Source organism: Haemorhous mexicanus, unplaced genomic scaffold (assembly GCF_027477595.1).
Source record: "Haemorhous mexicanus isolate bHaeMex1 unplaced genomic scaffold, bHaeMex1.pri scaffold_258_ctg1, whole genome shotgun sequence".
Lineage (NCBI taxonomy): Eukaryota > Metazoa > Chordata > Aves > Passeriformes > Fringillidae > Haemorhous > Haemorhous mexicanus.
This window is the reverse complement of record NW_026776085.1, coordinates 1-24,259: the sequence shown is the minus strand read 5'-3', so window position 1 is coordinate 24,259 and position 24,259 is coordinate 1. Positions and strand designations below refer to the sequence as shown.

Sequence of the window (24,259 nt, the reverse complement as noted above, 5' to 3'; positions counted from 1 at the left end):
CACCTGAGCCCCGCCCCCTCCGCGCCCCCCGGGGGGCGGGGCCCGCCCCGCCCCCGCCCCAATAAAGGCGACGCCGAGCCCAGTTTGGGAGGAATTTCGGCTTTTTTGGGGCTGTTTTGGGGTCGCTGGGTTTCCGGCGGGGGAGGGGCGGCCCCTCCCCCCTCTCCGGCGGTGGGGGAGGGGTGGGCGCGGCCTCAGGGTGGGGGGAGCCTGGGGGGGAGAGAGAGGGGGGGTGGGGGAGGGGCCAGCCCCCCAAAATGCCCGCAGAGCCCCCCCAGTGATGGCCCCGCCCCTCATTTGCATAACCCCGCCTTAATCCCCTTGGCCCCGCCCCTTTCCCACACCCACCCACCTGATTGGTCTCTCGCCCTCTTCCACACCCAAACGGCCCCGCCCCCACAGCCACACCCACCCCAGATCCGCTTTAGCCCCGCCCCCTTTGCCATTCTCCGTGTTTTCCCAATTTCCCCGATTTTAGCCCCAAACCTGAGCCCGTTCCCGCTGTAGCCATTCCCCATTATTCCCATTATTTAATTTTAACCAATTTCCCCGTTTTTCACCCCAAACCTGAGCCCGTTCCCGCTGTAGCCCTTCCCCATTATTCCCATTATTTAATTTTAACCAATTTCCCCGTTTTTCACCCCAAACCTGAGCCCGTTCCCGCTGTAGCCCTTCCCCATTATTCCCATTATTTAATTTTAACCAATTTCCCCGTTTTTCACCCCAAACCTGAGCCCATTCCCGCTGTAGCCCTTCCCCATTATTCCCATTATTTAATTTTAACCAATTTCCCCGTTTTTCGCCCCAAACCTGAGCCCGTTCCCGCTGTAGCCATTCCCCATTATTCCCATTATTTAGTTTTAACCAATTTCCCCGTTTTTCACCCCAAACCTGAGCCCGTTCCCGCTGTAGCCAATCCCTATTATTCCCATTATTTAATTTTAACCAATTTCCCCGTTTTTCGCCCCAAACCTGAGCCCGTTCCTGCTGTAGCCCTTCCCCATTATTCCCATTATTTAATTTTAACCAATTTCCCCGTTTTTAGCCCCAAACCTGAGCCCGTTCCCGCTGTAGCCATTCCCCATTATTCCCATTATTTAATTTTAACCAATTTCCCCGTTTTTAGCCCCAAACCTGAGCCCGTTCCCGCTGTAGCCGTGGTCGTGCTGCGCCGGCAGCGCCCGGAGCCGAGCGAGCGCCGCGGCCTCGGAGAGACCCTGCTTGGCCTGGGGGGGGCTGCGAACCAGTACAGACCAGTATGGACCAGTATGGGTCAATACAGAGCCATGCAAACCAGTATAAACCAGTACAGACCAGTATGGACCAGTATGGACCAGTACAGACTGATATAAACCAGTATGAACCAGTACAGACCAGTACAGGCCTTGGAGAGACCCTGCTTGGCCTGGGGGGGGCTGCGAACCAGTACAGACCAGTATGGACCAGTATAAACCAGTACAGACTGATATTAACCAGTATGAACCAGTACAGACCAGTACAGGCCTCACAGAGACCCTGCTTGGCCTGGGGGGGGCTGGGAACCAGTACGGACCAGTATGGACCAGTATAAACTGATACAAACCAGTATGAACCAGTACAGAGTGATATAAACCAGTATGAACCAGTACAGGCCTCGGAGAGACCCTGCTTGGCCTGGGGTTGGCCTGGAACCAGTACGGACCAGTTGAAACCAGTACAAACCAGTATGGACCGGAACTGATCACTCCCAAGCCCCCTCCAGTCCATCCCAGTCCATCCCAGTACAAACCAGTACAAACCAGTCCAACCCAATCCCCCCAATGAACTCCCTGCGCCCCCCTGGCGGCAGCTTCGGGAACTGCAGCGTCCTCCCAGTATAACCTAGTATAACCCATTCACCTCCCAGTTCCCCCCAATCCCCTCCCAGTCTCCCCAGTCCCTCCCAGTATCCCCAGTTCTCCCCCAATCCCTCCCAGTTCGCCCCCAGTTCCCTCCCAGTATAAACCAGTATAACCCAATCCCCTCCCAGTCCCCCCCAGTCCCTTCCAGTTCCATCCCAGTCCATCCCAGTCTCCCCAGTTCCATCCCAGTCCCTCCCAGTCCCCCCAGTCCCTCCCAGTTCCATCCCAGTCCCTCCCAGTATCCCCAGTTCCATCCCAGTCCCTCCCAGTCCCTCCCAGTCCCCCCCAGTCCCTCCCAGTTCCATCCCAGTCCCCCCCAGTCCCTCCCAGTTCCCCCCAGTCCCTCCCAGTCTCCCCAGTTCCCTCACCCCTCGCACTGGGTCGGTCTCCGTTTCTCGCCGGGCGCGGGAGGCCGGGGGGGAGCCCTGGGGGAGGGGCCCGAGGGGGTCAGGGGGGGTCCGACCCCTTCCCCGCCCCCCCGAGCTCCCAAACCGCCCCGAATTCCCCCAAATTTTCCCAAAATCCCCCAAATTCCCCCCAAATTTCCGCCCTCACCCCCCGGCGCCTCCTCGCTCCGGCTCCATCCGGGCACTTCCGGCGGAAGAGGAAACGGAACCACAAATCCCAGCGGGCCCCGCGCCGAACCTATAAAGGCACTTCCGGCGGAAAAGGGGTCGGAACCACAACTCCCGGCGTGCCCCGCGCAGGCCGGAAGCGGCCGTGGGCGCGCTCTGCATCCGACGTCATCACGGCGCGCCCCCTCCTCACCGCGCGCCGCCATTTTCCAGCCGGTACCGGGAGCAGCGGCCGCGCGCGGCTCGTGACGTCACTATCGCGATCGGTGACGTCACTATCGCGATCAGTGACGCCATGTCGTCGGCGGGCGGCGTGCGGCGGGCGCGGCAGCTCCTGCACGTCTCGGTGCTGGCGCAGAGCGCGGCCCCGTGCGGGCGGTTCCTGGCGGCCGCCAACGACTTCGGCGAGATCGCGATATTCGGGTAGGCGCTGTCGCGACAGACGGGGGAGGGCCGGGCTGAGGGTTTGGGGCGGGTCTGGGGTCACTCGCGGATTCCCGGCAGGCTCTCGGCCGCGCTGAGCGCGGAGGCCAAGGAGGAAAACCGGAGACCGGTGAACGTGTTCAAGGGTGAGACTGGGGGGGACTGGGAGGGACTGGGAGGGGACTGGGTTATACTGGGAGGGACTGGGAGGGACTGGGTTATACTGGGAGGGACTGGGAGGGGATTGGGGTATACTGGGAGGGACTGGGAGGGGACTGGGTTATACTGGGAGGGGATTGGGGGGCACTAGGTTATACTGGGAGGGGATTGGGTTATACTGGGAGGGACTGGGAGGGGATTGGGGGGCACTGGGCTATACTGGGAGGGGATTGGGGGGGCACTGGGTTATACTGCGAGGGACTGGGAGGGGACTGGGTTATACTGGGAGGGACTGGGAGGGGATTGGGGGGCACTGGGTTATACTGGGAGGGACTGGGAGGGGATTGGGGGGCACTGGGTTATACTGGGAGGGGATTGGGTTATACTGGGAGGGACTGGGAGGGGACTGGGAGGGGACTGGGTTATACTGGGAGGGACTGGGAGGGGACTGGGTTATACTGGGAGGGACTGGGAGGGGACTGGGTTATACTGGGAGGGACTGGGAGGGGATTTGGGGGTACTGGTTTATACTGGGAGGGGACTGGGTTATACTGGGAGGGACTGGGAGGGGATTGGGGGGCACTGGGTTATACTGGGAGGGAATTGGTTTATACTGGTTTATACTGGGAGGAGATGGGAGAACGCTGCAGTTCCCAAAGCCGCCACCAGGGGGAGCTGGGAGCTCATTGAGAGGGACTGGGAGGGACTGGGTTATACTGGGAGGGACTGGGAGGGATTGGGATCAAACTGGGAGGGGACTGGGAGGGGGATTTGGGGTTACTGGTTTATACTGGGAGGGGGATTTGGGGTTACTGGTCCGTACTGGTTCCTACTGGTCCGTACTGGTTCTTACTGGTCCGTACTGGTCCTGACTGGTCCGTACTGGTTCCTACTGGTCCGTACTGGTCCTGACTGGTCCGTACTGGTTCCTACTGGTCCGTACTGGTCCTGACTGGTCCGTACTGGTTCCTACTGGTCCGTACTGGTGCAGCCCACTCGGGCCCCGTTTACTCCTTGGCCTCGACCGAGCGGCTCCTCCTGAGCGGCAGCGACGGCGAAATCCGGGGCTGGGGCTGGGCCGAGCTGGGCCGCAAGGTGGGCCCCAAAAATATCCCAAAACCGCCCGAATTCACCCCAAAAACACCCCTGAAATATCCCAGAAATATCCCTAAAAATCGGCATAAAAATATCCCCAAAAATACCCAAAATTCACCCCAAAATTCACCCAAATCCGGGGCTGGGGCTGGGCCGAGCTGGGCCGCAAGGTGGGCCCCAAAAATATCCCAAAACCGCCCGAATTCACCCCAAAAATACCCCTGAAATATCCCAGAAATACCCGCCAAAATCACCGTGAAAATATCCCCAAAATTCACCCCAAATCCGGGGCTGGGGCTGGGCCGAGCTGGGCCGCAAGGTGGGCCCCAAAAATATCCCAAAACCGCCCGAATTCACCCCAAAAATAGCCCTGAAATATCCCAGAAATATCCCTAAAAATCGGCATAAAAATATCCCCAAAAATACCCAAAATTCACCCAAAATCCGGGGCTGGGGCTGGGCCGAGCTGGGCCGCAAGGTGGGCCCCAAAAATATCCCAAAACCGCCTGAATTCACCCCAAAAATACACCTGAAATATCCCAGAAATACCCCCCAAAATCACCGTGAAGATATCCCCAAAATACCCGAAAATTCACCCAAAATCGGGGCTGGGGCTGGGCCAGAAGGTGGGACTGAAAACACCCCCAAAATATCCCAAATTCACCCCAAAACCACCCCAGAAATATCCCAAATGTCACCATAAAAATATCCCCAAAATACCCCAAAATTCACCCAAATCTGGGCCGCAAGGAGGGACCCAAAACCGCCCGGATTCACCCCAAAATAATCCTGAAACCACCCCAAAAATATCCCCTAAAACTCCCCAGGAACCCCCCAAAGACACCCCCAGAAATGTCCCAAAATCCCCAAAATTCACCCAAAATCCCCAGAAATCCCAAAACCCCCAAAATTCACCCAAAATCCCCCCAAAATTCACCCAAAATCCCCCCAAAAATCCCAAAATCCCCGAAATTCACCCAAAATCCCCAGAAATCCCAAAACCCCCAAAATTCACCCAAAACCCCCAAAATTCACCCAAAATCCCCCCAAAAATCCCAAAATCACCTGGAAACAACCCAAAAATCCCCTCAGTCCCCCCAAACCCCCCAAAACCCCCCAAATTTACCCTTAAAACTGCAAAATCCCCCCAAAATCCCCAAATTGCCCCAAATGCCCCAAAATGCCCCAAATTCTCCCCAAACCCCCCAGGGCTGCCGGGAGCTCTGGACGCGGCGCCCGCCCTGCAGGTAAAGAGCCCAAATTTGGGGCAATTTGGGGCAATTTGGGGATTTTGGGGGATTTGGGGGGTTTGGGGAATTTTGGGGACTTTGGGGGATTTTGGGGGTTCTGGGGTTTTTGGAGTTTTGGGGTTTTTGGGGCATTTTTGGGCGGTTTTGGGGTGCTGGGAAAATTGGGGGGATTTGGGGTTTTTTGGGGTATTTTGGGATTTTGGGGAGTTTGGGGTTTTTTGGGGGGGGTTTGGGTATTTTGGGTGGATTTTAGGGATTTTTGGGGATTTGGGGATTTTTTTGCTATTTTGAGGTTTGGGGGGATTTCTGGGGGTTTTTTTTGGGGTGTTTTCAGGGGATTTTGGGTCCCCCCGAGCTCAGGGGGGGTTGGGGGGGTTTGGGGGTCCCGGGGGGGGGGTTGGGACCCCCCCAAATGCGCCCCTCCCCCCCCAGGAGCAGCCTGGAGGTGCCGGAGATCAACGGGCTGGAGGTGAACCAGAGGGTGAGGAGGGGGCTTGGGACCCCCAGAAATCCCAGGAAAACCCCCAAAAAACCCCAAATCCGCCCCAAAACTGCCCCAAAAACACTCCCCAAAAAACCCCGAAATCCACCCCAAAACCTGCCCCAAAAAAAACCCAAAATCCCCCAAATCCACCCCAAAACCTGCCCCAAAAAAACCCCAAAATCCCCGAAATCCACCCCAAAACCTGCCCCGAAACCTTCTCCTAAAAATCCCCAAAATCCACCCCAAAACCTTCCCCAAAAAAAACCCCAAAATCCCCCAAATCCACCCCAAAACCTGCCCCAAAACCTTCTCCTAAAAATCTTCAAATCCACCCCAAAAAACCTCCCCAAATCCACCCCAAAATCCCCCAAATCCACCCCAAAACCTGCCCCAAAACCTGCCCCAAAAACCCCCCCAAATCCACCCCAAAATCCCCAAAATCCACCCCAAAACCTGCCCCAAAAAAAACCCCCAAATCCCCCAAATTCACCCCAAAACCTGCCCCAAAAACCCCCCCAAATCCACCCAAAATCCCCCAAATTCACCCCAAAACCCTCCCCAAAGAACCCCAAAATGGGGGGGATTTTGGGGAGATTTGGGGATATTTTTGGGGGGAATTTTTTGGGAAGTTTTGGGGCAATTTTGGAGTTTTTTTTGGAGGAATTTGGGGGGATTTTGGGGGGGATTTTGGGGATATTTTGGGGGGCTCGGGGGGGATTTTTTGGGAAGTTTTGGGGGGATTTGGGAGGGGATTTTTGGGAGGAATTTGGGAGGATTTTTTGGGGTGATTTGGGGATATTTTGGGGGGTTCGGGGGGTGTAGTTTTGGGGGGAAATTTAGGGGAATTTTGGGGGGATTTGGAGGTATTTTTGGGGGGGGATTTTGGGGGGATTTTTGGGGAAGTTTTGGGTTTGTTTGGGGGAGTTTGGGGGGATTTTGGGGTTTTTTGAGGGGAAGTTTAGGGGTTTTTTGAGAGGAATTTGGGGGTATTTCTGGGGGGGATTTTGGGAGGAACCTGGGGGGATTTTGGGGAGGTTTTTTGGGGAGGATTTTGGGGGGATTTTTGGGGAAGTTTTGAGGTTTTTTTGGGGGAGTTTGGGGGGATTTTGGGGTTTTTGGGGGGGATTTTTGGAGGGTTTTGGAGGGATTTTGGGGGTTTTTGGGAGGATTTTGGGGGGATTTCTGGGGAAGTTTTGAGGTTTTTTTGGGGGGATTTTGGGGGTATTTTTGGGGTGTTTTGGGGGTATTTTTGGAGGATTTTGGGGGGATTTTGGGGTTTTTTTGGGGGTGTAGTTTTTCCCAGCCTGCAGTTCCCCCCCAGGACCACTGGGTGGCGCTGGCGGGCGGGGACGGCGCCGTGCGCGTGCTGGACCTGGAGAGCGGCGCCTTCACCGTGAGCGGGTTTGGGGCAAATTCCGGGGATTTTGGGCAAATCCCGGGGGTTTGGGACACTGAGAGAGCAGCGCCTTGACCGTGAGCGGGTTTGGGGCAAATCCCGGGGGTTTTGGGCAAATCCCGGGGGTTTGGGGCACTGAGAGAGCGGCGCCTTCACCGTGAGCGGGTTTGGGGCAAATTCCGGGGATTTTGGGCAAATCCCGGGGGTTTGGGGCACTGAGAGAGCGGTGCCTTCACCGTGAGCGGGTTTGGGGCAAATTCCGGGGGTTTTGGGCAAATCCCGGGGGTGTGGGGGCACTGAGAGAGCGGCGCCTTCACCGTGAGCGGGTTTGGGGCAAATCCCGGGGATTTTGGGCAAATCCCGGGGTGTGGGGACACTGAGAGAGCGGCGCCTTCACCGTGAGCGGGTTTGGGGCAAATTCCGGGGATTTTGGGCAAATCCCGGGGTGTGGGGCACTGAGAGAGCGGCGCCTTCACCGTGAGCGGGTTTGGGGCAAATTCCGGGGGTTTGGGGCAAATCCCGGGGGTGTGGGGCACTGAGAGAGCGGTGCCTTCACCGTGAGTGGGTTTGGGGCAAATTCCGGGGGTTTTGGGCAAATCCCGGGGGTTTGGGGCAAATCCCCGGGGTTTGGGGGTGGAGTGGGGAAATTTCAGGGATTTTGGGCAAATTCTTTGGGGACAATTTTGGGGCAGTTTGGGGCAGTTTTGGGGGGAAATTTTGGGGACGGTTTGGGGTCGTTTTTGGGGCGATTTGTGGCGGTTTTGGGAAGGTTTTAGGGGTGATTTTGGGGCGATTTTGGGGAAAATTTTGGGGCCTCTTTGGGGTGATTTGTGGCGGTTTTGGGAAAGGTTTTAGGGGAAGTTTTTGGGGCGATTTGCGGCGGTATTGGGGAAGGTTTTAGGGATGATTTTGGGGCGTTTTTGGGGAAGGTTTTAGGGGAAGTTTTTGGGGTGATTTGTGGCGGTTTTGGGAAAGGTTTTAGGGGAAGTTTTTGGGGCGATTTGCGGCGGTTTTGGGAAGGTTTTAGGGGTGCTTTTGGGGCGTTTTTGGGGAAGGTTTTAGGGGAAGTTTTTGGGGCAATTTGTGGCAGTTTTGGGGAAGGTTTTAGGGGATGATTTTGGGGCAGATTTGGGAAAAAATTTGGGGATGTTTTTGGGGCGGTTTTGGGGATGATTTTGGGGTGTCGGGGGGAAATTTTGGGGATGGTTTTGGGGCAGTTTCGGGTGATTTTGGGGGTGGTTTTGTGGCGTTTTTGGGGCGATTGGCGGCGGTTTTGGGGCAGGTTTTTGGGGTGATTTTGGGGTGGTTTTGTGGGGTTTTTGGGGCGATTTGCGGCGGTTTTGGGTCTCTGCTGGCAGCACGAGCTGCGGGGGCACCAGGACCTGGTGCACGTGGTGGCGCTCAGGGAGCAGCTGCCCCAGGTGCTCTCGGGGGGCGAGGACGGCACCGTGCGCCTCTGGGGTGAGAGGAGCCCCAAAACCCCCTGGAATTACCCCAAAATCAGCCCCAAATTCAGCCCCAAAACCCCCTGGAATTACCCCAAAATCAGCCCCAAATTCAGCCCCAAAATCCCCCGAAATTACCCCAAAATCAGCCCCAAATTCAGCCCCAAAACCCCCCGGAATTACCCCAAAATCAGCCCCAAATTCAGCCCCAAAATCCCCTGGAATTACCCCAAAATCAGCCCCAAATTCAGCCCAAAAACCCCCCGGAATTACCCCAAAATCAGCCCCAAATTCAGCCCCAAAATCCCCTGGAATTACTCCAAAATCAGCCCCAAATTCAGCCCCAAAATCCCCTGGAACTACCCCAAAATCAGCCCCAAATTCAGCCCCAAAACCCCCTGAAATTACCCCAAAATCCCCTGAAATTACCCCAAAATCAGCCCCAAAATCAACCCAAAATCCCCTGAAATTACCCCAAATTCAGCCCCAAAATCCCCTGAAATTACCCCAAAATCAGCCCCAAAATTACCCCGAAATTACCCCAAAATCAGCCCCAAAATAACCCCAGAAATCCAGCCCAAAATGCCCCAAAATGCCCAAAATGCCCCAAAATTCCCAAATCCCCGAAATGCCCCAAATTCCCCAAAATGCCCAAAGTGCCCCAAATCCCCCAGATCTCCGGACGGGCTCCCAGGTGCAGCTGATCGAGGTGCACAAATACCAGGTGGGCACTGGGGGAACTGGGAGGGAACTGGGAGGGACTGGGAGGGAACTGGGAGAGACTGGGAGGGACTGGGAGGGACTGGGAGAGACTGGGAGGGACTGGGAGGGACTGGGAATGGACTGGGATGGACTGGGAGGGGATTGGGAGGGGACTGGGGAGGGACTGGGATGGACTGGGAGGGACTGGGGATGGACTGGGAGGGAACTGGGAGGGACTGGGATGGAACTGGGAGGGACTGGGAGGGACTGGGGGGGACTGGGAGGGACTGGGAGGGGACTGGGAGGGACTGGGAGGGACTGGGATGGACTGGGAATGGACTGGGAGGGACTGGGAGGGACTGGGATGGAACTGGGGGGGACTGGGAGGGATTTGTACTGGTTCTTACTGGTTTGTACTGGTCCATGCTGGTTTCTAACTGGTTTATTCTGGTTTGTACTGGTCTTAACTGGTCCCTACTGGTCCCTAACTGGTCCATACTGGTCTGTACTGGTTTTTATTGGTCTGTACTGGTCCCTAACTGGTCCATACTGGTTTCAGGAGTGCAGCCGCCCCCAGCTGGGCAAGTGGATTCGCTGCTTGGCCACCGAGAGCGACTGGATGGTGAGGGGCGGGGCTAAAGGGGCGGGGCTAAATGGGGAGGGGCTAAAGGGGTGGGGCTAAAGGCGGCGGGGCTAAATGGGGAGGGGCTAAATGGGAGGGGCTAAAGGGGCAGAGCTAAAGGGTGGGGCTAAAAGGGGTGGGGCTATAGGGGAGTGGCTAAAGGGGAGAGGCAGGGGTGGGGCCGAAGGAAGGGGAGGGACCAAGGGGAGGGGGTGGGGCTGAAAGGAGGGGGTGGGACAAGGGGGGGTGGGGCCTAAAGGGAGGGGGTGGAGCTGAAAGGAGGGGTGGGACCAAAGGGAGGGGGTGGGGCCTAAAGGGAGGGGGTGGAACCTAAAGGGAGGGGGTGGGACCAAAGGGAGGGGGTGGGGCCTAAAGGGAGGGGGTGGGGCTGAAGGGGTGGAGCTTAAGGGGCGGGACCAAAGGGAGGGGGTGGAGCCAATGGAAGAGGGTGGGGCTGAAGGGGTGGAGCTTAAGGGGCGGGGCTGAAAGCAATGGGAGGGGGCTAACCTGAAGGCTGTGGGCGTGGCCGCGGCCTGACCCCGCCCCCTGGGCAGGTGTGCGGGGGCGGCCCCGCCCTCACCTTGTGGCACCTGCGCTCCGGGACCCCGACCACGGTGTTCCCCCTCCCCCACCCCCAGCACCACGCCCTCTTCCACCAGGACATGGTGAGTCCAGTTCCCACCAGTAGGGACCAGTATAGACCAGTAGGGACCAGTATGGGCCAGTATAGACCAGTATAGACCAGTAGGGAGCAGTATGGGCCAGTATAGACCAGTATAGACCAGTAGGGACCAGTATGGGCCAGTAGGGACCAGTAGGGACCAGTATGGGCCAGTATAGACCAGTATAGACCAGTATAAACCGGTAGGGACCAGTTCCGACCAGTATTAACCAGTATAGACCAGTATAAACTAATATAGAGTGGTATGAACCAGTTCCGACCAGTATGGACTGGTATAAACCAGTATGAGCCAGTAGGCATCAGTATAGATCGGTATGGACCAGTTCCAACCAGTATAAACCAGTACAGACCATTATAGACCAGTATAGACCAGTATAAACCAATATAGACTGGTAGGGACAGGTTCCGACCAGTATAAACCAGTATAAACCAGTATAGACCAGTATAAACCAGTATAGACTGCTATGAACCAGTTCCGACCAGTATAAACCAGTATAGACCAGTATAAACCAATATAGACCAGTATGGACCAGTTCCGACCAGTATGGACCAGTAGGGACCACTACAGACCAGTATAGACCAGTATAGACTGGTATGGACCAGTTCCGACCAGTATAAACCAGTAGGGACCAGCATAGACCAGTATAAACCAGTATAGACTGGTATGGACCAGTTCCGACCAGTATAAACCAGTAGGGACCAGCATAGACCAGTATAAACCAGTATAGACTGGTATGGACCAGTTCCGACCAGTATAAACCAGTAGGGACAAGTTCAGACCAGTATAGACCAGTATGGACCAGTTCAGACCAGTATAAACCAGTAGGGACCAGTTCAGACCAGTATAGACCACTATGGACCAGTATAGACCAGTTCAGACCAGTACAAACCGGTACAGAGCAGCACGGACCAGTTCCCTCCCAGTTTGCCCAGTGACCCCTCCCAGTTCTTCCCAGTACAAACCAGTACGTCCCAGTCCCTCCCCAGTTCCCCCCAGTCCCCTCAAAGTCCATCCCAGTACAAACCAGTATAACCCAATCCCCTCCCAGTCCAAACCAGTCCAACCCAATCCCCTCCCAATCCCTCCCAGTTTGGTTCCAGTCCCTCCCAGTCCCTCCCAGTCCCTCCCAGTATAAACCAATTCCCTCCCAGTCCAAACCAGTACAACCCAGCCCCCTCCCAGTACAAACCAGTCCAACCCAGTCCAACCCAGCCCCCTCCCAGTCCAAACCAGTCCAAGCCAGCCCCCCCAGCCTGACCCGGTTCCCCCCAGGTGCTCTCGGGCGGGGTCGGCCCCGCCCTTCACCTGCTGCAGCTCAGCGGGGACGTGCGGGGGAGGGTCCCGGTGTCGCCCCCCGCGCTGAGGAGCCTCTGCCTGCACCCCAGGTCACCTGAGCACCAGGTGAGCGCACCTGGGCACACCTGGGCACACCTGAACCCACCCCATAAACCCCCCCAGCCTCTGCCTGCACCCCAGGTCACCTGAGCACCAGGTGAGCGCACCTGGGCACACCTGGGCACATCCTAAACACACCTGGGAACACCTGAGCACACCTGGGCACACCTGAGCACATCCTAAACACACCTGGGAACACACCTGGGCACACCTGAGCACACCTGGGCACACCTGGGCACACCTGGGAACACCTGGGCACACCTGAGCACATCCTGAACACACCTGGGACACACCTGGGCACACCTGGGACACACCTGGGATACACCTGGGCACACCTGGGATACACCTGAGCACACCTGGGAACACACCTGGGCACACTTGAGCACACCTGGGCACACCTGGGCACACCTGGGACACACCTGGGCACACCTGGGCACACCTGGGACACACCTGGGCACACCTGGGATACACCTGGGCACACCTGGGCACACCTGGGACACACCTGGGCACACCTGGGATACACCTGGGCACACCTGGGCACACCTGGGACACACCTGGGCACACCTGGGACACACCTGAGCACACCTGGGATACACCTGGGATACACCTGGGCACACCTGGGCACACCTGGGACACACCTGGGCCCACCTGGGACACACCTGGGCACACCTGGGCCCACCCCAAACTCACCTGAGCTCACCCAAACCCCTCCCAACCCCCCACGCTCACCTGAGCTCCAGGTGAGGGCGGGGCTTGACCCTGGGGTGGTGTTAATGTGGGGGGAGGGGCTTTGAAGCTCCTCCCAGCCTCACCTGGGCACACCTGGGGTGGGTGTGGCCCAAAAGGGGTGTGGTGGGTGGGTTTTGGTGGGGTGTGGCCAGGTGGGCGCGGCCTGACCCCGCCCCTCCCCCAGGTGCTGACGGTGGCTGGGAACAGCCCCAAGATCGACGTCTTCACCAACCTGGGCTACCGGGCCTTCTCGCTCAGCTTCACCTGAGATTCACCTGGGCTCACCTGGGCTGGGCTCACCTGCGCTCACCTGGGCTGGGCTCACCTGGGCTGGGCTCACCTGGGCTCGCCTGGCTGAGCTCACCTGGGTGATCCCCTCCCCCGCTCGCTCTCAGTTTGACCCAAATCCCCATTTTTGTACAAAAAACCAAAATCCGATTTTATTGCCTGGTTTTTGTGAGGGGGGCGGGGCCACAGCGGGGTGGGGGCGGGGCCATAGCGGGGGGGAGTGGCTGAGGGGGCTCTTGGGGTAACTGGGGGCACTCTGGGGGAGCAGGAGAGCCCCTGGGGCGCCCTGCGGGGCTCGGGGGCCATTCTGGGGCGATTTGCGGCGATTTTGGGGCTCCCGCCGTTTTTTGGGACCCCCCCCCGCTCAGAGTCCTCCAAGACCACCGAGTTGAGTCCTCCGGGGCGGCCAGAGCGGCGCGCGGGAAACCAGCGAGAGGCGGAGCGGCGCCGGAAGCCGCCTCAGGGGCACTTCCGGCGCGGCGGGGCAAGATGGCGGCGGGCGCGGCGCTGCTGCTGCGCGGGGCCCTGGCGGGTGCGGCGGATTTGGGGCGAATTCCGGCGATTTTGGGGCTCTTTGGGGGGAATCCGGGCGGGCCGGGGGGCGGGGAGGGGCTGAGGGAGGCGTGGGGGTGTGGGGAGAGTGGGGGGCTGAAGGTCATGAGGGCGCGGGGCCGGCGGGGTCACCCCGGGGAGCCCCAAAATCGCCGGAATTGGCCCCAAAATCGGGGCCGGGTTTGCTCGAAACCGCCGCGAATCGCCCCAAAATTCTCATTTGTGTTTCATCCCCCCCTGCAGGTGTTCGTGGCCGGGGGCTCCGGGTCCTGAGCACGGTGAGCGGGGATCTGGGGGATTTGGGAGATTTTGGGGCAATTTCAGGCAATTTCGGGTTTTTTGGGGGGTAATTTCCGGGGGTTTTGGGTCCCCTGACCCCTCCTCAAATTTGGGTTTTTTTGGGAGGATTTTTGGGGAAATTGGAGGGATTATTTTGGGGATTTTCCCGGGTTTTTGGGGGGTTTTATTTTGGGGTAATTTCTGAGGTTTTTGGGTCCTCTGCCCCCTCCCCAAATGTGGGTTTTCCCCCCAGGCCCCCCCCAAGGCCAAGGCCGCCTTCGTGAGGGACAAACCCCACCTGAACGTGGGCACCATCGGGCACGTGGACCACGGGAAAACCACCCTGACGGCGGCCATCACCAAAGGTGAGACTGAAATGGGGTAAAAAACGGAGAATTTGGGAAAAAACGGGAAAAAACTGCAAAAAACGGGGTTAAAATGGGGAAAAATGGGGTAAAAATGGGGTTAAAAAATGGGGAAAAATGGGTAAAAACTGGGACAGACCCCAAACCACCCTGACGGCGGCCATCACCAAAGGTGAGACTGAAATTGGGGTAAAAAACGGAGAAATTGGGAAAAAACTGCAAAAAATGGGGTTAAAATGGGGAAAATGGGGTAAAAATGGCCAAAAACGGGGTTAAAATGGGGTTAAAAATGGGGAAAAATGGGTAAAAGCTGGGACAGACCCCAAACCACCCTGACGGCGGCCATCACCAAAGGTAACACCGAAATGGGGTGAAAAACGGAGAATTTGGGAAAAAACGGGAAAAAACTGCAAAAAACGGGGTTAAAATGGGGAAAAATGGGGTTAAAATGGGGAAAAATAGAGAAAAATGGGTAAAAGCTGGGAGCAGGGCAAGAGCACCCTGAGTGCGGCCGTCAGCGAGGGGAAAATGGGGTAAAAAATGGAGAAATTGGGAAAAACGGGGTTAAAGTAGAGAAAAATGGGAAAAACCAGGGTTAAAATAGGGGAAATGGGGTTAAAATGGGGAAAATTGGAGAAAATGGGAAAAATAGAGAGAAACGGGGTAAAAGTGGGTAAAATGGGGAAAAACAGGGTGAAAATGGGAGAAAATGGGGGAAAATGGGTGAAAATGGGTGAAAAATGGGGTAAAATGGGTGAAAAGGGGGGAAAATGGGAGAAAATGGGGGGAAAATGGGGGAAATGGGGGAAAATGGGTGGAAAATGGGGTAAAATGGGGGAAAAGGGGGGAAAAATGGGGGAAAAAGGGTGAAAATTAATGGGAGCAGAGAGGGAGGGAGGAAAGGGAATTTTGGGGTGAATTCTGGGGGTTTTGGGGGTGAATTCTGAGGGTGAATTCTGGGGGTTTGGGGGGTGAATTTTGGGGTGAATTTCGGGGCTATTGGGTGGATACAAAAGGTGAATTTCGGGGGGGATTTCGGGGTGAATTTTGGGGGTTTTGGGGGTGAGTTTTGGGGTGAATTTTGGGGGTTTTGGGGGTGAGTTTTGGGGTGAATTTTGGGGGTAAGTTTTGAAAGTTTTTGGGACAAAGTTCAGGATTTTTGGGTGCGGGGGGGGTCAGTCCTGACCGGGGCGGGGTCACTGCCATCGGGGGGTCCCGTGGCTGAGCGGGGGCCCCCCCGCAGTGCTGTCGGCGGGGGGAGGGGCGCAGTTCCGGCCCTACGAGGAGATCGACAGCGCCCCCGAGGAGAAGGCGCGGGGCATCACCATCAACGCCGCCCACGTGGAGTACAGCACCCCCAGGCGGCACTACGCCCACACCGACTGCCCCGGGCACGCCGACTACGTCAAGGTCAGGGCACCCCCGGAAATCCCGGGGGAAAAAACCCCAGTTTTGGGCAAAAAACCCCGAGTTTTGGGCAAAAAACCCCGCGGGAAACGAACTGTGGGCGTGGCGCCGCCCGGTGGTGGATGAGGGAACTGCAGGGGGAGTCTGGGGGTGGCGCCAGAAATCCCCCGAATTTCACTCAAAAAACTCCCTGAATTCACCCAAAAAATCCTCCAAATTTCACCCAAAAAAATCCCCCAAATTCACCCAAAAAATCCTCCAAATTTCACCAAAAAAATTCTCTAAATTCACCCCAAAAAACTCCCCAAATTCACCCAAAAAATTCCCAGAATTTCACCCAAAAATTTCTCAGACTTCACCCAAAAAGTCGTCCAAATTCACCCAAAAAATCCCCCAAATTCCCCCCATCAAAAACCCCAAATTTCACCCAAAAAAATCCCACAAATTTCATCCAAAAAAATCCCCCAAATTCCTCCCCAAAAAAACCCCAAATTTCCCCTCAAAACTCCCCCAAATTCCTCCCCAAAAAAACCCCCAAATTTCATCCAAAAAATCCCCCAATTCACCCCAAAAAATCCCCAAATTTCACCCAAAAAACTCCCCCAAATTCCCCCCAAAAAAACCCCCAAATTTCACCCAAAAAACTCCCCCCAATTCACCCCAAAAAATCCCCAAATTTCACCCAAAAAATCCCCAAATATCCCCTCAAAAAAACCCCAAATTCCTCCCAAAAAAAAAACCCAAATTTCATCCAAAAAACTCCCCCAAATTCCCCCCAAAAAACCCCCAAATTCTTCCCAAAAAACCCCCAAATTTCACCCAAAAAACTCCCCCAAATTCCCCCCAAAATTCCCCGAATTCCCCCAAAAATCCCCAAATTTGCCCCAAAAATCCCCGAGTCCCCCCGGGATGTCCCGAACCCGCCCGTTGTGGCCCCGTTTTGGGGCAGACCCGAATTTGCCGTTTTTCTCCCCAGAACATGATCACGGGCACCGCCCCCCTGGACGGCGTCATCCTGGTGGTGGCCGCCACCGATGGGCAGATGCCGCAGACCCGGGAGCACCTGCTGCTGGCCCGACAGGTGAGACACGGACAGGTGGGATACGGACAGGTGGGACAGGTACAGGTGAGACATGGATAGGTGTGACAGGTGGGACAGAGCACCTGCTGCTGGCCCGACAGGTGAGACAGGTGGGACAGGTGAGATAGAGCACCTGCTGCTGGCCCGACAGGTGAGACACGGACAGGTGGGACAGAGCACCTGCTGCTGGCCCGACAGGTGAGACACGGACAGGTGGGACAGGTGAGATAGAGCACCTGCTGCTGGCCCGACAGGTGAGACACGGACAGGTGGGACAGAGCACCTGCTGCTGGCCCGACAGGTGAGACACGGACAGGTGAGACAGGTACAGGTGGGACAGGTACAGGTGAGACATGGATAGGTGTGACAGGTGGGACAGAGCACCTGCTGCTGGCCCGACAGGTGAGACACGTGGGACAGGTGGGACATGGACAGGTGGGACAGGTGTGATACAGCACCGACGGGCAGATGCCGCAGACCCGGGAGCACCTGCTGCTGGCCCGACAGGTGAGACAGGTGGGACATGGACAGGTGGGATAGAGCACCTGCTGCTGGCCCGACAGGTGAGACACGTGGGACAGGTGAGACAGGTGTGACAGGTACAGGTGAGACAGGTGGGATAGGTGAGACAGGTGTAATACAGCACTTGCTGCTGGCCCGACAGGTGAGACACGTGGGACAGGTGGGACAGGTGGGATAGAGCACCTGCTGCTGGCCCGACAGGTGAGACAGGGACAGGTGGGACAGGTACAGGTGAGACAGGTGTGACATGGACAGGTGAGACAGGTGGGACAGGTGGGACAGGTGGGATAGAGCACCTGCTGCTGGCCCGACAGGTGGGACAGGTACAGGTGAGACAGGTGTGACATGGACAGGTGAGACAGGTGGGACAGGTGGGACAGGTGAGACACGGACAGGTGAGACACGGACAGGTGTGACAGGTACAGGTGAGACACGGACAGGTGTGACACGGACAAGTGGGACAGGTGGGACAGGTGGGACAGGTGGGACATGGACAGGTGGGACATGGACAGGTGGGACAGGTGTGATACAGCACCGACGGGCAGATGCCGCAGACCCGAGAGCACCTGCTGCTGGCCCGACAGGTGAGACAGGTGGGACAGGTGGGACAGGTACAGGTGAGACAGGTGGGACAGGTGGGACAGGTGGGACATGGACAGGTGGGACATGGACAGATGAGACAGGTGGGACAGGTGGGACATGGACAGGTGGGACACGGACAGGTGAGACATGGACAGGTGGGACAGGTGGGACACGGACAGGTGCGATACAGCACCGACGGGCAGGTGCCGCAGACCTGAGAGCACCTCCTGCTGGCCTGACAGGTGAGACACGTGGGACAGGTGGGACAGGTGAGATCTGGCCAGGTGGGACGTGGACAGGTGAGACATGGACAGGTGTGACAGGTGTGACACAGCAGCTGCTGCTGGCCCGACAGGTGGGACAGGTACAGGTAGGACAGGTACAGGTGGGACGGGTGTGACACAGTGCCGACCCGGTGTCTCACCTGCCCCTCACCTGTCTCACCTGGGCAGGTGGGCGTGCGGCACGTGGTGGTGTACCTGAACAAGGCGGACACGGGGGGTGGGGTTGGGTTAGGGGCGGATCCCTGGTGTCTCACCTGTCCCACCTGTCCTTGCTGACCCCTCACCTGTCTCACCTGTCTCACCTGGGCAGGTGGGGGTCCGCCATGTGGTGGTGTACCTGAACAAGGCGGACGCGGTGCCCGACCCGGAGCTGCTGGGGTTGGGTGGGGGTGGGTCCCTGGTGTCTCACCTGCCCCTCACCTGCCCCTCACCTGCCCCTCACCTGTCTCACCTGGGCAGGTGGGGGTCCGCCACGTCGTGGTGTACCTGAACAAGGCGGACGCGGTGCCCGACCCGGAGCTGCTGCCCCTGGTGGAGCTGGAGGTGCGGGAGCTGCTGAGCGAGTTCGGCTTCGACGGCGAGAAAACACCTGTGGTGGTGGGGTCAGCGCTGTGCGCCCTGCAGGTACACCTGGGCACACCTGGGCACACCTGGGCACACCTGGGATACACCTGGGCACACCTGGGCACGCCTGGGATCGATACTGATCAATGCACCAAACACCTGTGGTGGTGGGGTCAGCGCTGTGTGCCCTGCAGGTACACCTGGGCACACCTGGGAGCACCTGGGCACACCTGGGCACAGCCAGGGATCGATACTGATCAATGCACCAAACACCTGTGGTGGTGGGGTCGGCTCTGTGCGCCCTGCAGGTACACCTGGGCACACCTGGGCACACCTGGGATACACCTGGGCACACCTGGGCACACCTGGGCACACCTGGGCACACCTGGGATCGATACTGATCAATGGTGATTGATTCTAATTGATACTGATCAACTCACTAAACCCCAGTGTTACCTGTGTGTGCCTCACCTGTCCCACCTGTCCCACCTGTGTCTCACCTGTCCCACCTGTCCCACCTGCAGGACCGAGACCCCCACCTGGGGCTGAACTCGGTGCTGCAGCTCCTCGAGGCCGTGGACTCGCACATCCCCCAACCCCCGCGGGACCTGGAGCGGCCCTGCCTGCTGCCCATCGAGGCCGTGCACTCCATCCCAGGTGAGCACACCTGGGACAGGTAAACACACCTGAGACACACCCGAGAGACACCTGTACAGCACCTGTACAGCATACACCGCACCTGTGTCACTGCCCTGCCTGCTGCCCATCGAGGCCGTGCACTCCATCCCAGGTGAGCACACCTGGGACAGGTAAACACACCTGAGACACACCTGTATAACGCCTGTACAGCTCCTGTACAGCATACACTGCACCTGTGTCACTGCCCTGCCTGCTGCCCATCGAGGCCGTGCATTCTATACCAGGTGAGCACACCTGAGACAGGTAAACACACCTGAGACACACCTGAGACACACCTGTACAGCTCCTGTGCAGCATACACACCTGTGTCACAGCTGCACTGTCCCTGCCTGCTGCCCATCGAGGCCGTGCACTCCATCCCAGGTGAGCACACCTGAGACAGGTAAACACACCTGAGACACACCTGAGAGACACCTGTACAGCTCCTGTACAGCATACACTGCACCTGTGTCACTGCCCTGCCTGCTGCCCATCGAGGCCGTGCACTCCATCCCAGGTAACTCACCTGAGACACACCTGAGACAGGTAAACACACCTGAGAGACCCTTGAGACACACCTGAGACACACCTGAGACAGGTAAACACACCTGAGACACCCTTGAGACACACCTGTACAGCTCCTGTACAGCATACACGACACCTGTGTCACACCTGCACTGTCCCTGCCTGCTGCCCATTGAGGCCGTGCACTCCATCCCAGGTAACTCACCTGAGACACACCTGAGACACACCTGGGACACACCTGTGCAGCAGTACAGCATCTAAACAAGTTACATTTGTTCCGCACCTCTCACCTGTCAGGGCGTGGCACGGTGCTCACCTGTCTCACCTGTCCCACCTGTCCACAGGGCGTGGCACGGTGCTCACCTGTCCCACCTCACCTGTCCCACCTGTCCGCAGGGCGTGGCACGGTGCTCACCTGCCCCACCTGTCCCACCTGTCCGCAGGGCGTGGCACGGTGCTCACCTGTCCCACCTCACCTGTCCCACCTGTCCGCAGGGCGTGGCACGGTGGTCACCTGCCCCACCTGTCCCACCTGTCCGCAGGGCGTGGCACGGTGCTCACCTGTCCCACCTCACCTGTCCCACCTGTCCGCAGGGCGTGGCACGGTGGTCACGGGCACTCTGGAGCGCGGAACTCTCCGGAAAGGCGACGAGGTCGAACTGCTGGGCTACGGCCGCCAGCTGCGGTCCGTGGTCACAGGTGAGTGACCTCTGACCCTTGAGCCCTGAGTGACCTCTGACCTCTGACCCTGAGTGACCAGTGAGTGACCTCTGACCTGTGACTGACCCCTGAGTGACCCCTGAGCCCTGAGTGACCAATGAGTGACCTCTGACCTGTGACTGACCCCTGAGTGACCAATGACCCCTGACCTCTGACCCCTGAGTGACCAGTGAGTGACCTCTGACCCCTGACTGACCTCTGAGTTATCAGTGAGTGACCTCTGACCTGTGACTGACCCCTGAGTGACCCCTGAGTGACCAATGAGTGACCTCTGACCTGTGACTGACCCCTGAGTGACCAATGAGCCCTGAGTGACCAATGACCCCTGACCTCTGACCCTGAGTGACCAGTGAGTGACTCCGACTGCCCCATAGACCCCACAGATCCCACACCCAGCCCCACAGATCCCATAGAGCCCCATGGATCCCACACCCAGCCCCACAGATCCCCGTCCATCCCAAACTCAGCCCCACAGAACCCATAGATCCCACACCCAGCCCCACACCCAGCCCCACAGATCCCACATTTAACCCCAAAACCCCCATAAATTTTATACTTTAAGGAATTGAGATGTTCCACAAGAGCCTGGAGGTGGCCGAGGCCAGGGACAGCCTGGGGGCGCTGCTGCCCCACAGATCCCACAGAGCCCAGCCCCAGCCCCACACCCAGCCCCACAGATCCCACATTTAACCCCACAAACCCCATGAGTTCGGCGTTTTGTAGGGATTGAGATGTTCCACAAGAGCCTGGAGGTGGCCGAGGCCGGGGACAACCTGGGGGCGCTGCTGCCCCACAGAGCCCAGCCCCAGCCCCACACCCAGCCCCACAGATCCCACGTTTAACCCCACAAACCCCATGAATTCGGTGTTTTGTAGGGATTGAGATGTTCCACAAGAGCCTGGAGGTGGCCGAGGCAGGGGACAGCCTGGGGGCACTGCTGCCCCACGGAGCCCACAGAGCCCAGCCCCAGCCCCACAGATCCCACAGATCCCACATTTAACCCCACAAACCCCATAAATCCCGTGTTTTGCAGGCATTGAGATGTTCCACAAGAGCCTGGAGGTGGCCGAGGCCGGGGACAGCCTGGGGGCACTGCTGCCCCACAGAGCCCACAGAGCCCAGCCCCAGCCCCACACCCAGCCCCACAGATCCCACGTTTAACCCCACAAACCCCATGAATTCTGCGTTTTGCAGGGATTGAGATGTTCCACAAGAGCCTGGAGGTGGCCGAGGCCGGGGACAACCTGGGGGCGCTGCTGCGGGGGCTGCGGCGCGAGGACGTGCGCCGGGGGATGGTGGTGGCGCAGCCGGGGACGCTGCAGCCCCAGCAGAAGGTGGAGGCGCAGGTGGGCACGGACAGGTGGGGCTGGGGCAGGTGGGGCAGGGACAGGTGGGGCTGGGGGGCACGGACAGGTGGGGCAGGGACAGGTGGGGCTGGGACAGGTGGGGCTGGGGCAGGTGGGGCAGGGGTGGGGCTGTGGGGCAGGGACAGGTGGGGCTGGGGGGCAGGGACAGGTGGGGCAGGTTTGGGGCTGTGGGGGGGGCTGTGGGGCAGGATTTGGGGTGACGTTGGGGTGCATTTGGGGCAGGGGTGGGGATTGGGGGCAGGGTGTGGGGCAGAGCCACAGGCCAGGAGTTAACGCTTTCCTCCCCGTGCCCCTCCCCCCCAGGTGTACGTGCTGTCCCCGCAGGAGGGGGGGCGCCACAAACCCTTCGTGTCCCACTACGCACCTGTGATGTTCTCGCACACCTGGGACATCGCCTGCAGGGTCCTGCTGCCCCCCGGCAAGGTGGGGGGCCCTGGGGCTGGGGGGGCTGTGGGTCTGGGGGGGCTGGGGGCTGGTCTGAGGTGATTTATGGGCTCTGTGGGTCTCACACCCCACACTTTTCCCCCAAGGATTTGGAGATGCCGGACGAGGCCGCAGCTGTGGGGCACAGGGGGTTCTCTGGGGTCTCTGGGGCTCACCCCCACACATTTTCCCCTTTCAGGACCGGGCGAGGCCGGGCAAGGACGTGGCCGTGGGGTCTGTGGGATCTGTAGGGCCGATCTCACAGGATCCGTGGGTCGGACTGGATCCGTGGGTCTGACAGGGCCTGTGGGTCTCACCCCAGGTGTCTCTGCCCCACAGGAGCTGGTGATGCCCGGCGAGGACGCCGCCCTGACGCTGCTGCTGCGGCAGCCGATGGTGCTGGAGCAGGGGGATCCCTGGGATCTATAGGGCTGATCTGACAGGATCTATGGGGTCTGTGGGGTCTGTGGGTCTCACCCCATGTGTTCCTGCCCCACAGGAGCTGGTGATGCCCGGCGAGGACGCCACTCTCACTCTGCTCCTGCGGCAGCCGATGGTGCTGGAGCAGGGGGATCCATGGGATCCCTGGGATCTATAGGGCTGATCTGACAGGATCCTGTGGGGTCTGTGGGTCTCACCCCACGTGTTCCTGCCCCACAGGAGCTGGTGATGCCCGGCGAGGACGCCACTCTCACTCTGCTCCTCCGGCAGCCGATGGTGCTGGAGCAGGGCCAGCGCTTCACGCTCAGGGACGGCGCCCGGACCATCGGCACCGGGGTGGTGGCCAAGGTGCTGCCGCTGGGGGAGGGGGGACAAGGAGCTCAGCTGGGGCTGACCCCCGCCCCCAAAGGGGGGCTGACCCCGCCCCCACCCCGCCCCCCAAAGGGGGGCTGACCCCCGCCTCCACCCCCCAAAGTGGGGGCTCACGCCTCCCTCACCCACCCAAAGGGGGGCTGACCCCTCCCCCACCCCGCCCCCCAAAGGGGGCTGACCCCGCGCCCACCCCCCCAAAGTGGGCCTCACCCCTCCCCCACCCTGAGCTCGGCTGGGGCTGACCCCTCCCCCACTCACAAGGGTTTAACCCCTCCCCCAACAGGGGTCCGGCCCCTCCCCCAACAGGGGTCAGCCCCTCCCCCAACAGAGGTCGGCCCCTCCCCCAACAGGGGTCAGCCCCTCCCCCAACAGGGGTCAGCCCCTACCCTCCCAACAGGGGTCGGCCCCTCCCCCACCAGGGGTCAGCCCCTCCCCCACCAGGGGTCAGCCCCTCCCCCAACAGGGGTCAGCCCCTCCCCCCTCGCCGCAACTCAGGAATGGCGGTGGGGGAGGGGCGAGGACCATTCTGAGCCCTGGGGGGGGGATGGGGGAGAAGCCGCCCCTCCCCCACCCAGTGGGGGCTGGGAGAACTTCCCCTCCCTGGGAAGGACGATCTGTCAATCACGGTTCTGGGGCGTGGCCGCCCGTGGCGCCTCCCCCAATAAAGGCTCCACCTCCGTTCGTTTTTTTCCATTTTTATTCCGTTTGGAGTTTTTTGTTCCTTTTTCCCTTTTCTCGCCCGTTCTGCCCCAAACTCCCCCCGGCCCCTCCCCCACGATAAATTTAATACAAAACCGGGCTGGGGAGGAGGCGGCTCCGCGCGAGGTGGGGGAGGGGGAGGCGGCAGAGGCCCCTCCCCCACTCGGGGCCGCCCCTCCCCCCGCCTCGAGGGCCCCGCCCCAGGCCCGGGGGGGGACTGGGGTGGGGAGGGGGGGGGGCTCGAGGGGGCGGCCTCGAGCGCCCTCGCCCCC

At 59.0% G+C, this 24,259-nt stretch overlaps 2 protein-coding genes and 1 long non-coding RNA gene across 10 annotated transcripts; all 3 read left to right on the top strand.

Annotated features, from left to right (window-relative positions):
* Positions 1-2,742: 2,742 nt before the first annotated feature.
* Positions 2,743-13,276, top strand: THOC6 (THO complex subunit 6). Of its 4 annotated transcripts, none has more exons than XM_059837816.1 (12): positions 2,743-2,878; positions 2,960-3,024; positions 4,029-4,132; positions 5,342-5,379; positions 5,815-5,863; positions 7,188-7,259; positions 8,621-8,723; positions 9,382-9,431; positions 9,969-10,031; positions 10,586-10,696; positions 11,987-12,115; positions 13,023-13,276. In XM_059837816.1, exons 1-12 carry the CDS (start codon positions 2,751-2,753, stop codon positions 13,104-13,106), a joined length of 996 nt encoding a protein of 331 aa, XP_059693799.1. In that variant the 5' UTR covers positions 2,743-2,750; the 3' UTR covers positions 13,107-13,276. The 4 variants fall into 4 exon arrangements, with proteins under 4 accessions (XP_059693799.1, XP_059693796.1, XP_059693797.1 ...); XM_059837813.1 differs by having other exon boundaries at positions 11,987-12,206; XM_059837814.1 differs by lacking the exon at positions 7,188-7,259.
* A 255-nt stretch (positions 13,277-13,531) lies between these two features.
* Positions 13,532-23,979, top strand: TUFM (Tu translation elongation factor, mitochondrial). 5 transcript variants are annotated; one of them, XM_059837809.1, is made up of 12 exons: positions 13,532-13,658; positions 13,922-13,956; positions 14,211-14,322; positions 15,566-15,732; positions 16,706-16,810; positions 18,658-18,822; positions 19,287-19,400; positions 19,667-19,685; positions 20,560-20,664; positions 21,880-22,031; positions 22,356-22,475; positions 23,136-23,979. In XM_059837809.1, the coding sequence occupies exons 1-12, from the start codon at positions 13,616-13,618 to the stop codon at positions 23,367-23,369; spliced, it is 1,371 nt and encodes a 456-aa protein (XP_059693792.1). In that variant the 5' UTR covers positions 13,532-13,615; the 3' UTR covers positions 23,370-23,979. The 5 variants fall into 5 exon arrangements, with proteins under 5 accessions (XP_059693792.1, XP_059693791.1, XP_059693790.1 ...); XM_059837808.1 differs by lacking the exon at positions 19,667-19,685 and adding an exon at positions 22,815-22,885 and having other exon boundaries at positions 13,536-13,658; positions 19,287-19,419; positions 23,207-23,979; XM_059837807.1 differs by lacking the exon at positions 19,667-19,685 and having other exon boundaries at positions 13,537-13,658; positions 19,287-19,419.
* On the top strand, positions 17,968-18,388 carry LOC132323034 (uncharacterized). The gene is made up of 3 exons (XR_009485219.1): positions 17,968-18,039; positions 18,199-18,213; positions 18,285-18,388. It is a non-coding gene; the product is annotated as an uncharacterized LOC132323034 (long non-coding RNA).
* Positions 23,980-24,259: the final 280 nt, after the last annotated feature.